The following is a 12876-nucleotide window of genomic DNA, read 5'->3' as shown; positions in this document are numbered from 1 at the left end:
AGCACATGTTTGTCTGTCTCTCTTGCTTTTTAGTTCTTGAATTTCTCTGACATGTCCTGAAAAGCCCCAGTTTGGAGACACATCAACCTAGCACCGCTTAGAGTGCAGCGGTGTCTACAGAAATCACTTCCTGTACACAAACGGATAACGTTTTTTCTGCGGGGCCCTTTTTCCGTGTCCCCTGAAACGCCGAAAAAACACTGTCTCTTCCGCTAACTGCGTATTGCGATCCTGGCACAAGTTTCGGGATCTCATACGGAGCCTAAATTTGAAGCCCTCTGGTCAGACTTGGGGCAAATCAAGACTGGCAAAAGAAAGAAAAAAAAAACAACAACGACACAAAGTCTGTGTCCTAACTGGCCTTCTTCTGCGAGGGTAGTTGCTGCTCGGTGAGCTTTTTTTTCTGTGTGGTATAGGTTTTTTTTTTTGGTGCCTGCTCAGCAAGCGCTCTCCGTGGTGCTGACTTAGATGGAGCAAACTGGCGCTGTCCATGGTGCTATCATCACTGGTCCTATTTCAGTTGGCCATTGCTGAGCCGCAGCTGACTGTATTTGCTTTTGTCTGCCCCGCCCTCTGTGCTACCTCATCTGTTTCTAACGGAGCGCGTGCCATTCTGCACTGCTATCGCTGCTGGTTTGGGCCAAAGTGCAGGTTGAGCTGCCCAGTAACCACTTAGTGCAAGCAGAGCCAATGTCTGCCGCAGATTATAAGCTGCTAACTGCCACTCTGGATCCATTTTCCGAATCCTCAGGAGCAACCCTTTTTCATATACTGCTAATATCCTGCAAGTTAAATGTGTACCAGGAAGCAGATTTGTCATTGCTCGAGCTTATAGGATCGAGCCTCGTGCAGGCGCGGTGGCATTTTCCCGAGGTGCAGTGAGGATTTTCTCCTGTTCAGTAATTTAGTGACTCAGTGTGTGCTGCAGAAAAGGGGGAGTGTCACTCGCAGTCTAGCAGCGCCCTGCAATTTTGGTTGACCACATTTTGCGCCGTCTGCTGCCTGTCTGCTCTCAGCGGGATGGCATGGTACGCCCGGGCTCTGTGCTTTTTTTATTTACTGTAATTGGAGTGCAGTTTGAAGATTTTTCCAGCATCACAGAAACTTCTTTAAGGCATATTTTCACTTTCTCTATTGACCTCTAACCAGGTGGCATTTTCTCTCTCTCTCTCTCTCCTTTTCTATCTCTATCTCTCTCTCTATATATATATATGTAATCTCACAGAAAAAAATCTTGCAGTAATGTTAAAATGCCAGAAATCAGAGTTGCTCTCAAAAACAAAGTTTTTGTCATAACATGAGGCGCTAAGTAAAGCTCCTCACACATCTTGTGATGATAACTTAGTCAGAAGATGTACGCCAAAGTAGAAGACATTTGCTATGTGGAAAAATACACCTCTGCTGTCATATCCTTAATGTTAATGATCGTGGTCTTTGTTTCCGGTGAGGTGAAACCCTCCCCTGATTTAAAACACTGCAGGGAACCCTAATGCACAGTGACCAACGGCATAAAAAGCCCTGAGCTCAGAGGAGACTTTGTGTACGACGTGGTAGAGCCCCGGATCAGTGTAGATCATCGCTCCAACCTGCAGCCGTTTACCCACAGCTGCATGATTCAATCTGTAGCTGCTGGGGCCCCCGTGTCATCCTTGGGGCAAAGCCTATACCGTAGTTCCAGTTGTGCAGGCCAGGGTGTTATTTTTGTCACGCTACTTGTTTAGATGTTGCTGCTTTGAGGAGTGTTAACAAATTAGCTTTGTGCATATGGGAAGCTCGGTTCACTTTGATCTGATTTAGTGAGGTTCCATCTAAGGGTATGATGGCATCTCTAAAAATAGTGAACTTGCATGGACTTGATAGCAGTAGATCTTGTTTATGTATGTCATGCCTCGTATGTAATTACATCAGCATATATACTTTTTAAAAACACTCAACATTCTGCTGCTCAACTTAAATGAGTTGCTTATTTAACAAGCATCTTGTTTTAGAATTGCTGGCGTGACGGCTCTCGACATAGATTGCACTCCTGCACCTCTGACTCCCGCGCACAAATACTTCATCGCGTCCCTCAGTTCACATTGCGTTGACCAGGGAGCTTTTCTAAGCCAATGCATCTCAGCACTCAACAAATGAATTGGCATGTGAGGCAGCAGAGCTTCGGCGTATAAGAGAGCAGGGGGACTGGCGCTCTGGCAGGTTGCAAACCTTGGCGAGTGTTGATGTTAATTAAAGGCTCTGTTCAGCACTTTCCAAATTAGATGTGAAATGTTAAGCAGGAGGGGTTTGCCATTAACGTGGTGCTCGGCGAGACCCCTGACCCCGGCTGAGGGCAACGCGTCCTTGAGACATAATTGTGCTCACCTTGAGTGGCGGTGCGACGGAGCGAGCAAAGGCAGAGTCAAGAGAGCAGCGGGATGGGAAAGTGTGCAGAGCTTCCTTTTGCCATAGCATGAGCTGCTCACGCATTTCCCTTCTTCTTCCATTTAGCTGTCGAGAGGTTGAAACGATTTGCTTCTCACCCACTCTCAACCTTGTTTGTGTGTAGATAGCCACAGGAGGAATGTATTGGATTGCAACCATTGGAGGGGATACACCAAATCAGCCCATTTTAACTTGGAAGTCTGATGTGAGCAGCTGCCAGCTTTCTGTCTCTTACATGGTCTGAAATAGATTTTTTTCCCTTTCCCAGCTCCTGAAGCTAACAGCATTTGGCATTGTACCAAGTTGATTCCAGATAAAGATATTTTATGAGATGGTGCAGACGAGTACTCTCCAGTGGGCAGCCCCAGTTACGTCGAGAGCTCACTTTTGTCTGTGCGTACTTGTCCATCATGCATTTATTCCATTTCCTTTATTTCCCTGTGTTCATGTCATAAGTGCTCCAGCACACATTCAAATATTAGTTGTTTATTTTTCTACATGGCGACCACAGAAAGTGATCCTATATATACAGTCAAGCGAGTAAAAATGATAAACCTGGCATAATTCTCACATAAATACACATGCAACGAATGAATAACCTGTCATTACCAGACCTGGACTGTTCCTAAAGCTGCACAACAACTACGTACTGAACTCGCTCCCTCCGCAGACTGAGATCATCAGCTGCAGAACCATCTAAAGGGAGCATGTGGATTTTACATGGGGGTCGCATGCTTCCTGCTATTACAGTGTGTTGCAAAATGACAGCGTTACCCCGGAAGGCGACCAAGTCATGAGCAGAGGAGACGCAGAAGTAGGTCACCTCCTAGGCGTTTGTTACATCATACATATTCATAAACAGCACCCAGTTGTTGTGGAGTGAACTCGCACCACACAGACTGTTTATTCTGCTCATCGGGCCCCCTTCTCCGTTTAAATGTTAAATCGTGATTAAGCATCGTCATGGTAATACAAGTAGTTGACTCTGACTGCTGCGTTTACATGCATCATACTCCCGTTACATGCTTAGAATACTATCATCACATTAACACCTCGCCATCTCAATAAGTCATGTATTGTATTCATTTGGTTTTAAAACATATTGGATACGACATCTAGTGGAAACATAGAAAGAAAATAGGATACTTGATTGATAGGAATAGAGTAATATTTTAAGAGATATGCTTATATTCTGTTTTACCAAGAGTTAAAGAAGAAGATTGACTGTTGACCACCTGCCACAAAATCTCTTTTTTCTCGCCTTAGCCCCTTTGTTACTTTTTAAGCAGCAGTATTGACGCCTTGTTTTCTATGTGCCTATCGCTTTGTCCCATACCTTGCTCTCAATATAGATTAAAAACATTTTTACTGCAGTCAGGCGAGGTTGAACACCTGTTTCCCTGTTTGTCATCTTAAGGCTAGGTTAAGCTAACCGGCTGCCCTGAGATGTGTCACAATGAACATAAAATACAGTATTTCTAACTTTTGACCAGAAAATGAAAATAATTGTATTTTATTGACTTCATTTAAGTCTCCAAAATTGTGGAAATAGATTAGATATGAGTGATTCTAGCTGGGCTTGCAAATAATATAATTCCTATTATCAATTAATCTGTTTTTAATTATTCTATAACATATCAGAACATATATCCTAGAACCTAAGATGACATCTTCTAATTGTCAACTAATTGTTCTCGTACTAATTCCATCTCTTGTGCGTGACCGTGATGTTCGGTGGTCTGTGCAACCAGACCTGAGTGATTGACCTTCTCTGTATACATAAATGTATGCATGTACCAGTATTTCATCGTACATATTCATACACGTAAAACATTACAATTTAAATAGTTGACTGTATTCACATCAAATGATGTGTTGTCACCGATGCCTGCCGTGTGCAGTAATGGCTATATCTTTTGATATAATAGCAGTTGTGCAGTGAATGGACCCACTTCAGTGTGTCCTAGCCCAGTTTGCCGCGCTTGTCCTTCAACCATTTTGGAAGGAAGAAAAAAAGAAAGAAAAGCGTGTTGCAGCAGAGTGTGGGAGAATGAATACAAACTGACTCAGTCACACAGCTATGAATTGCACTGATGGTTCAAAACATGATGCTATTTCTGCCGGCTACTGTTATTCACTCACCTCTAATACAATCAGACACTCCAACACAGCGATTATGCAGAGGGCGAGATTGACCTCTCCTCAACTCCCAGCAGGCTGTGCTACAGATTCCGAGTCATTTGTGAGATCTCGATGGATCAGAAGAGAAACATAAGGAAACAGAAACATAACAGCATATTACAGGTATTAAATTAAAATGTCAAGATTAAAATGCAAATGTTCATTCCATGTAACACCTCTTTTATTACCTTTGCTAAGTTTTGTTTGTGATAACATTGAGAGAAAAAAAGTAATTTTCACATCCGGGCGTTAATGTTTGATGAACGCAGGTGGCTGTTAGCGCTATCGCCCGCCCTGTTGACACTATCTGAAAGGCCTCTTGTTTATTGTTATAGCCTTCCATAAACATTTCAGTACAGTAATCCTCAACCTATATTTTTGCTCTCCGCGCTCAGCAGTCAGAGGTTGTTCGTCAGTCGAGGAGAATAACAGAGGGAAGTGGAGAAAATGGAGCTGGAGGGAGTGAGGTGAGGGTGACAGGAAGACTCTGAGGGAGCTCATACTGAAAATATTGAAGGCGAGGAGAATGTTAAAGTCAAAATAAAAAAGGGAGAAGGGCGGTGATAGATGGCGTGAATAGAGGAAGTATAGGAAAGAGGATAGGAACAATCACGGAAGCTTCAGCACTCTGCCAGTCTTTACTTTAAAGAGCAGCCTTTTGCAGGCAACAAAGCAAACTCCTACATTTGGCTGCAGTTGACATAATCATGCTGAAGGTGTCTGTTGCCTGAGTGAGGTTCAAGGGTGGCCTCACTGCATTGCCTGTGTTTTGTAAAGAATGGCCGTGGCGGCGCACACTGCACCAACAGCCAGGCATCTTTTCTTAGGACTGCAGAGAAATTACTTTTTTCTATTGATCCGCTCGCATGTAAACAGAGCGTCTCCGGCTCAGGGTTTGTATGCACAGGAGACTTTCGGCAGAAGATGGCATATACTATACAATGTATTCCTCCTGTTCTATTTTTGTACATGGCCTCTATGATTTAACAACCCTCCTGATAGCGCACGGTGCTAAAAGCGAAGTGCAGTGCACCTCCTGAAGAGGAAAAATGTCATCCACTGGTCACTTTTGCTTAAACGTGAAATTGTTTGTCCTACATTTGTGAAAGTAGTAACAAAATTACGCAGTCAATAATAAGCAGTAAAATAAAAGCTATTTCAAAGACATGATTATTGAAGTGATCCATTATGCTAATTTAGTTTAACTTGTAAAAAAAGAAGAAGAAAAAATATGTAGTGTATAGAAAACAGGCTCATGCAGTTAATTTATCCTTGTTCTGATTGTGGAGCCATGACATCCATTGACCGGACGGCCAATCTAATCCTTGTAGTCATTAGACCATAAGCATGAGGTCTTTTTGGTACACTGTACATCAGCCTCAGGTTATGTCGGCCTGACTGGTGCGGAGACCGTTCGGGAGGCTTTGCTCGCCCTGTGTTCCCTGCTCTGGATGCTTCTGTACGCCTGGCTGCTCTCCGTGAGTCTGTCTCCTCCCTCCTTCGCTCCCGTCTCACCATCACCACTCTCTCCATATATGACTGGGCTGCTGTGAGGGGTCAAGGGTCACCCACTTGGGATTCTGAGTCTCCTTTTGTCATTGCTGAGCCTGATGATTGGTGTGTGTGTGAGTGAGTGAGTGAGAGGGAAGAGAGAGAAATAGGGCAAGTGAATGAATTTGATAGTAGGCAAGAGAGGGTGGAGAGGACATTTTTGCCTGTCTGCGACTGTGATTTTTCCGAGAGAGTTTGAGGGGATCGGAGGTGAGTTGGGGACAGATCTCCCCTTCTTTGTGCTATAAAAATAGCCATTAGAGCATGGAAAATCACAGCCTGCCTCTTGGACACGCCACATCTGTATTAGGTTCGGCAAGAAATAGGTGTTGGGGGAATTGAGTGTTGGGGGGGGGATCTTCATGGGCAACCAGCTGAGACCACATGCAAGGAACAGGCTAATTGGTATTCAGACCAGGGCTGTGACAGCTTCCCACACAGTCCTTACCACATACACATTCCTTTCTGTTGCCACGGCGGCGGGCCCCGGCGAGAATTTCCTCGACAACAGAGACGAACCTCTTCACGTCCAGAAAACCCAGTAAATCCCCCAGTCCATCAGGCCCAGACAATGAAACGGGCGTTTTTTCAGCCTCTCCACGCTTCTGTTTGCAGCCATATTCCCCGTCTTCAGGTTTCTGACCCGTTTTGTTTGCGTTTGATTCTGCAGTGAGAGATGCTGCGGTCGACATATTTCACTTACAAAATGATTCTGTTATGCTTTTGCTGTCAGTGTCAGCCACTTTTCAAATGTGATACACAACAGATAATCAGTGACTTAATGGCATGTCACTCTTAATAGGAATGGGCATCTGTTTTGCATATCTTTTGATGTATGAGATGGTTTTGATGTGCTTTTTATATTGGATTTTTTCTTCGCCTAAAGGCTATTTTAAAATATTTCCATTTGACAAATATCCAGACGGGATTGCATCATTGTCCATTTAGATAAATTTATGGTTTTGGATGTGCGCAGGCATCACCTACGTCACTATTAATTCACATTAAGCTATATAGCATAGAGTATGTATTTCAGAAATGTAATACTTTTTTAAGCACATACTACCAAATAGAGCTAGAAATTGCTTCTTCTTTTTTTTACGTTTCTTTTATAAAAAAATATCTTTTTCACTGACGTATAACAGAATTAGCACTAGTTTTGCATCTATGCTGTTTAAAAGCACAAATCTATATTTTTTATATCAACAATCGATTGAATGACGTGAGTGTAACATATTTCCCTCAGAGGTTGTTGTTGTTGACCAAAATAGAGATAAAAGAAGAGTGGATATTGAGATTACGTTCATCAGGTGGCTCAAAGCAAAGCTCCAAATGTTAATGCTTTGTAGTACTTCTTTCCCTGTCAAAATTACTTGAAGGAAATTTGCCGCTCACTAGCTTTTCAACTTGAGTCTGACATGTCATACTATGAACACACTTGTACGACAGAGACAAACATATCATCGCTACGGTCACCTCTGTTGCTCTCGTACTCCCCCCGACTCCTTTTCTCTCTGTGTCAGTTAACACAATTGTCAGTGTGAAGAGTCTAATAAGCCTGCGGGCCTATACTGCACCTGGAAATGGGATTTTTCTGTTTCTACAGCCTTGCTCCTCTCCCAGTCGTAGATATAACTGCCTATATCAAGAGCCCACTGTTTGGCAACAACTCCGCATTGTTAATTTGTCTGACCTTTTGTTTTGTCTAGCTGCAAAGTGGGAGGCTACCAATCTGAAGAAGGTAGAAGAAGCCTATGATACAGTCAACATGGAAATAAGGTAAGGGGAATGATAATAAAGAAATGGAGGCAGAGGTTAGCGTTCATTGTCATGTATCTGCGGCAAAATCCTCCCTTTTTGCTGACTGCATTTGTTTCTCACATTGCTATTGTAAGCAGGGTGGCATTGTATGTAACCAGGTCTCAAAATAGACTCCAAATCCGTCTGAGCTAATGTAGAGAGGAAAGCTGTACAGTAATGAAATTCCACTGTGTGATACACACGGCTAGTTTTAACAAAGAAACACAAATGCTGTTGGTTGCCGACCGTGCTCTGGTGGGGAGGCCTTTTAACTTTTATTCTGCAAAATAACTTTTAGAACTTCTTTGTGGAATTTTTTTTTTTAAATAGAGTCATGGCAGAAATTAATTTGGCAAACACTTATTTAGTTTTTATGGAAATAATGACTTATTATAAAAGCTGTATAGTTCCATCGTTATTTATATAATGAAGATGTTTAATTCCATGACATTCTTTTCGACCTGTAACTACGTCCAAACATTACATTATACAGTCTCTTACAACAGCTGAAAGGGGGAAAAAAGGCTTGAGCAGGTTTGGGTGAGAATTCCTGTTACATGCTTTTGCTCCCGCTCAAATGTTTTCACAGAGCTCTGAGCCAGCCGGCAATAGCTGATAAGTAGCTACAGTGGCCCTTAGGCCAACAAACTGTTCATTACAGTAGGGAGAGGGGAGAGCCAACCACAGAGATGGCAGTTACCAAAAGGTCAAGAATTTCCCCCTAAACAAATGCCAGCATGAGGGGAAAAGAGGGAAAAATATCTGGTATGACTTCAGTTGCTCTATTTCTTCATTGTCCACCTTGCTTAGATGGCTCCTGGTCAAATTACTCACTATCATTTATGCGTGTTGGAGCACTAGATATGTTTTTGGCTACCCCCATTCTTTCTTCAGGCCATGTTCTTTATCACAATGTAGATGGTAGTGTGCTTGTGCAGTTGTGTTTTCATTACTTTTGGATCTAGCAAGAAATTAGAAGCTGCTCTCTTATAAGGCCAAACCTTTTTATTCCTTCACTTTGCTGCAAAGGGAAATGTTCGGAAAAATTGAATCTGCACGAGTGTTATGACCCTTGCCCTCCTGAAAATCACATGCACACACAGTTACGCAACCTGCATTTCTTTTCTGACCCCAAATCATCCTCCTACGCCGCACTACCTTATCAACCTCAAGCGAAACAATCACCCTCCCTAAACATTTGTTAACCCCATTAGCAGTTCGGCGTTATGAATATGGAAATAAGGGCCTGTGCACCGTTGGAGATGGGGCTCAGTTTTCTTATTTGCGATTAGCGAAGAAAAGCAGCCCTCACCAGCTCAGATAATTGGTGACACTGAATAGAAATGAGCTTTAAAGGGCCACCTCATCAACACACTATCCAAGAAGTCAGTCACTGAAAGTATTAAGGAAAATGAAGCTACATTGTCAGCACAGTTAGGAGTCATCCAGGGGTTATTAAAGCTGCGTGTCTGGGACTTCCTCTAACTGGCCCACATCTAGTACATTTAAAAATAATTGTCTCTTACATGTGAAAAAGAGCATTTGTGCTGTTGTACTGCAGTTTTTGTGCTAAAACCATCCCTTTCTAAATAAACCATTTACATTATAATATATGAAATTAATTGCATAAAACTACTATATATTAGTGTCATGTTTTCCAATGCAAAATTCTGTCTATAATCGTGCTTGATGTCAATAATCAGTAATAACTTACTGCCATAATTAAAAAGGACGGGTCGTGATCTAATATATACATTTTGTTTCCCCAGTGATCTCCGGAAGAAGCTGGCCATAGACTATGGAACGGATTGGGAGTTTCTGTTTTTGAACAGCCAGTGTTACAAGCTGAAAGTATATGAGTAAGTGCATATTTAATTTTCCTAATGTCAAGATTCATTTGCCTATTTTTGTCTAGCATTATTACGGTAAATAATATGTCCTAAAATGTTGGGTTGCTTACAAAGATACCCTGTTGTGATAATAAGGAAAATGCATACTGACAGAAAAAATAATTGTCATGGACTTGACAATGAATTGTTTTATAGTCATGTGCAGTCTCCATAATGGAAATCATGGAAAGCAATTACTTGCACTGCAGGTTGCCATAAAATTCACTGGATAGAAAAGTAAAAAACACTTTTAAAGATCGGAAAATCTATGTGTTAACTGGAGGCTAGAATCCATCTTATTTTGAACAACTATAATAAAACAAATTCTATCTGTAACAAATGTGAACCATCACGGTAAAGATCCACCATTTAAAGTTGATAATTTGTGAGCTCCAAGTCACCCTGGAGAAGCCAAGCAGCTAAATCAACTAAATTTAATCAACAAAATGAGTTTCTTTTACTCTCTCCCGCTACATCCCTATGGCCCCTGCTGGGGTAGAATCTGTTCTCCTTAGGATTGCTTGCCAGCTGGAGCTTTAGAAGCCTGTGGGTGGTTGCAGTTTCGAAGGAAAATTATCCTTGATCTGCACTGAGATCTGCACTGCAAATACAGTTTTTCAGACATCCTTGGAATCCGTATTTTTTTCCCATGAACCTTATACACCAGTGTGATTTGTTTGCTTAACTTGCCATTTTGGAGGCAAAAAACGAAAAAAGCAGAGTTGCAGTTCTTGTACTTAAACTGGAAAGAAATCTGTCTCTTTACTGCAGAGAGTGGTAGATAACAACACTGCACATTGGTTGCAAGTAAATGCTGTGATGAGGGACTTCTATGATGCCGGTACAGTTGCAGAGACACAGACAGAGGAGTGCTTAACAAGTTTGTCAGAGCCAGCAAACAATAAAAACAATGATGGAGGAATATCACATCAGCAGATAGGACTACACAATAAAACCGCTCCCCCGAACAATGATTGGCCAACAATAACGGAGCAACAGTGACTAAGCATGGCTTGTCGGTGGGGCTTTGGGTGGTGTCTTTATAAAAAGTGTGAGTAATGAATTAAACATTAGTATGCCTACAGTTGTAACCTGATCGCTGCTTATCAGCTTATCATAAGTTAAATATGTTGTGGGGGTTACATATTACATTTTTTAAAAACGTTGTTCACAAAACGTGTGGAACAGCCTGCTAGCTTCCAGACTTTCTGTGTGAACCCTTGCTAGCAGAGTTGAGGTGAATATTAGCAGCCAGGTCCTGCTATTTCTTTCTGATTTAGTGACGTCTACACTCGACCAAACCCAAAGTTAGGATAAGGTTTAAAGATACAAACAATAAAGGACAACTCTTTTTGTAACCTTCAAGTGTTTATTTTAAAGCAAGTTAGCTGGAAACACCTACAGGTCATGTGAGAAGGGGAAACCTTGACTGGTGATGAAGCATTCACAAAGACGGTACGCTGTTAACTAAACTATGTCGTTTTGCAAACAAGTTAACATTATTAAGTGGAAGTATTTTGGTGTAAAGGATCTAGCACAGGCTTTAATAGTAAAGAAGCTGTATCATTTGAGCTTTCTCTCAACCTCACGATCTCAACCTTTTGCACAGAAACCCATACTGTGCTCTTTTACCTTCCTTTCCCTGGCCTATTGGCATCATACACTCCACGCTATTTTTCGTCCTTCAAATCACTGAAGAGCACTAGTGTCATCTCAGTTGAAGGTCCTTTGACCTACCAGCACCCTCTCAGCAATGTACCAGTTTCCCCCTCCCTTCCACCCTTTTTTTCTTGCTGTTTGCCTTGAACCGTGATCCTGAAAAGACATGACATTGACAGACACAGAAACCAGCGGCTTTCTATAGCAAGCCCTCAAGTGGCAAACTAGCAGAGCTAAAGTTCCTCTTCGGTAACGGAACAGAAGCACACGCTTCTCTCTCCAGCTTCTTCATCAAACCATCTTACATCCACTCTCCCCTGTTTAGATCTCTCAGGTTCGATTAAATTGCCCCCCCCCCCCCCCCCCCCTCCCCCCACCCCCCCCTTTTTTTTTTTTCGTTGCGTGTCAGCCAATATTGAATGCCTGGAGCCATAACAGCTTCCTGAGCTGAAACACAGTCTATCTTTAATATAACTAATAGCTGTGCATTATTTAAATCCATGGAATTCAACTGGTGCTGGTGTGGGGCCTGGCAGGGAATAGATTTCAAATTAAACCAGCAGAGGATCATTTGGTGAGACTGACACGTGTTGAGCAGCTGGGTTTATTAGAAAGCCTTAATGGAGCAAGAAAATAGAAATAGCTGATTGCTTTTCAGGAGATGCACAGGAACAATGGATTCGGTCTTGTTTAGTCTTACATACTGCAGGCCAAACTTGTTAATCTTGAAAATGTGTTTCAGTTCTATCCAAGGGTGTCAGCTGAGATTTCTCCTTTTTTCCTTGGCGAAGGAGGATTTTCTTCTCAGCACCCCTTTGTTGAGTTATTTCCTTGCTTGTGTCTTGCCTCATGATGGCGTGAATCCCTTTGGAGAGCTGGGGCTTCAAGCCAACTCTTGTTTGTCCTGGGAAAAATATAATTACTTTGATATCATAGGAAGGGGAAACAGCCTTTTGCTGTTGAGCAATTTCAAGAGGGAATGGTTAACGTCAACATTAGAAGCTAAATGCTGGGTAGCAGCTCTGTCATCATTGTTTTCAGTGTTTTTTAAAGAGCATAAACATGAATAAAAGCTTAGAGAGTGAAGGGTTGTTTTTGGTGCATTATCATTTATTGACATGCCTTTTTCACATTACATCACATTGAAGCAATTGAAGCTCACCTCCAAAAATGCATGCATCAAATATCCATGCATTTCCCCTGAAATGGTTTTTCAGGGTGTCTGCTGTTGGGCTCTTATCACAAGTCGGGAATTTAAAAACGCAGGTCCTGCCAGTGAATCAGAAATAAGCTTGGCAATTCAGTCAACACAGCCTGGCACAGCATGAAGAAAGACGCCTCATAATGAGTTCTCAGAGGCTGAGTCTCTACCTAC

The 12876-nt window shown here is 42.2% G+C and overlaps 1 protein-coding gene across 2 annotated transcripts in view; it reads left to right on the top strand.

Moving 5' to 3' along the window:
- LOC118317235 (glucosidase 2 subunit beta) overlaps window positions 1-12876 on the top strand; it is a 108668-nt gene that overhangs the window by 66316 nt on the left and 29476 nt on the right. For both annotated transcript variants that reach the window (XM_035645775.2, XM_035645770.2), the window contains 2 exons: window positions 7863-7932; window positions 9723-9812. In XM_035645775.2, the coding sequence (XP_035501668.1) occupies window positions 7863-7932; window positions 9723-9812 (160 nt within the window). The remainder of the gene's footprint in view (window positions 1-7862; window positions 7933-9722; window positions 9813-12876) is intronic.

This window comes from Scophthalmus maximus, chromosome 12 (assembly GCF_022379125.1).
Source record: "Scophthalmus maximus strain ysfricsl-2021 chromosome 12, ASM2237912v1, whole genome shotgun sequence".
Taxonomy (NCBI): Eukaryota; Metazoa; Chordata; class Actinopteri; order Pleuronectiformes; family Scophthalmidae; genus Scophthalmus; species Scophthalmus maximus.
The sequence above is the reverse complement of the archived record's forward strand: the minus strand, read 5'-3'. Positions and strand labels throughout refer to the sequence as shown.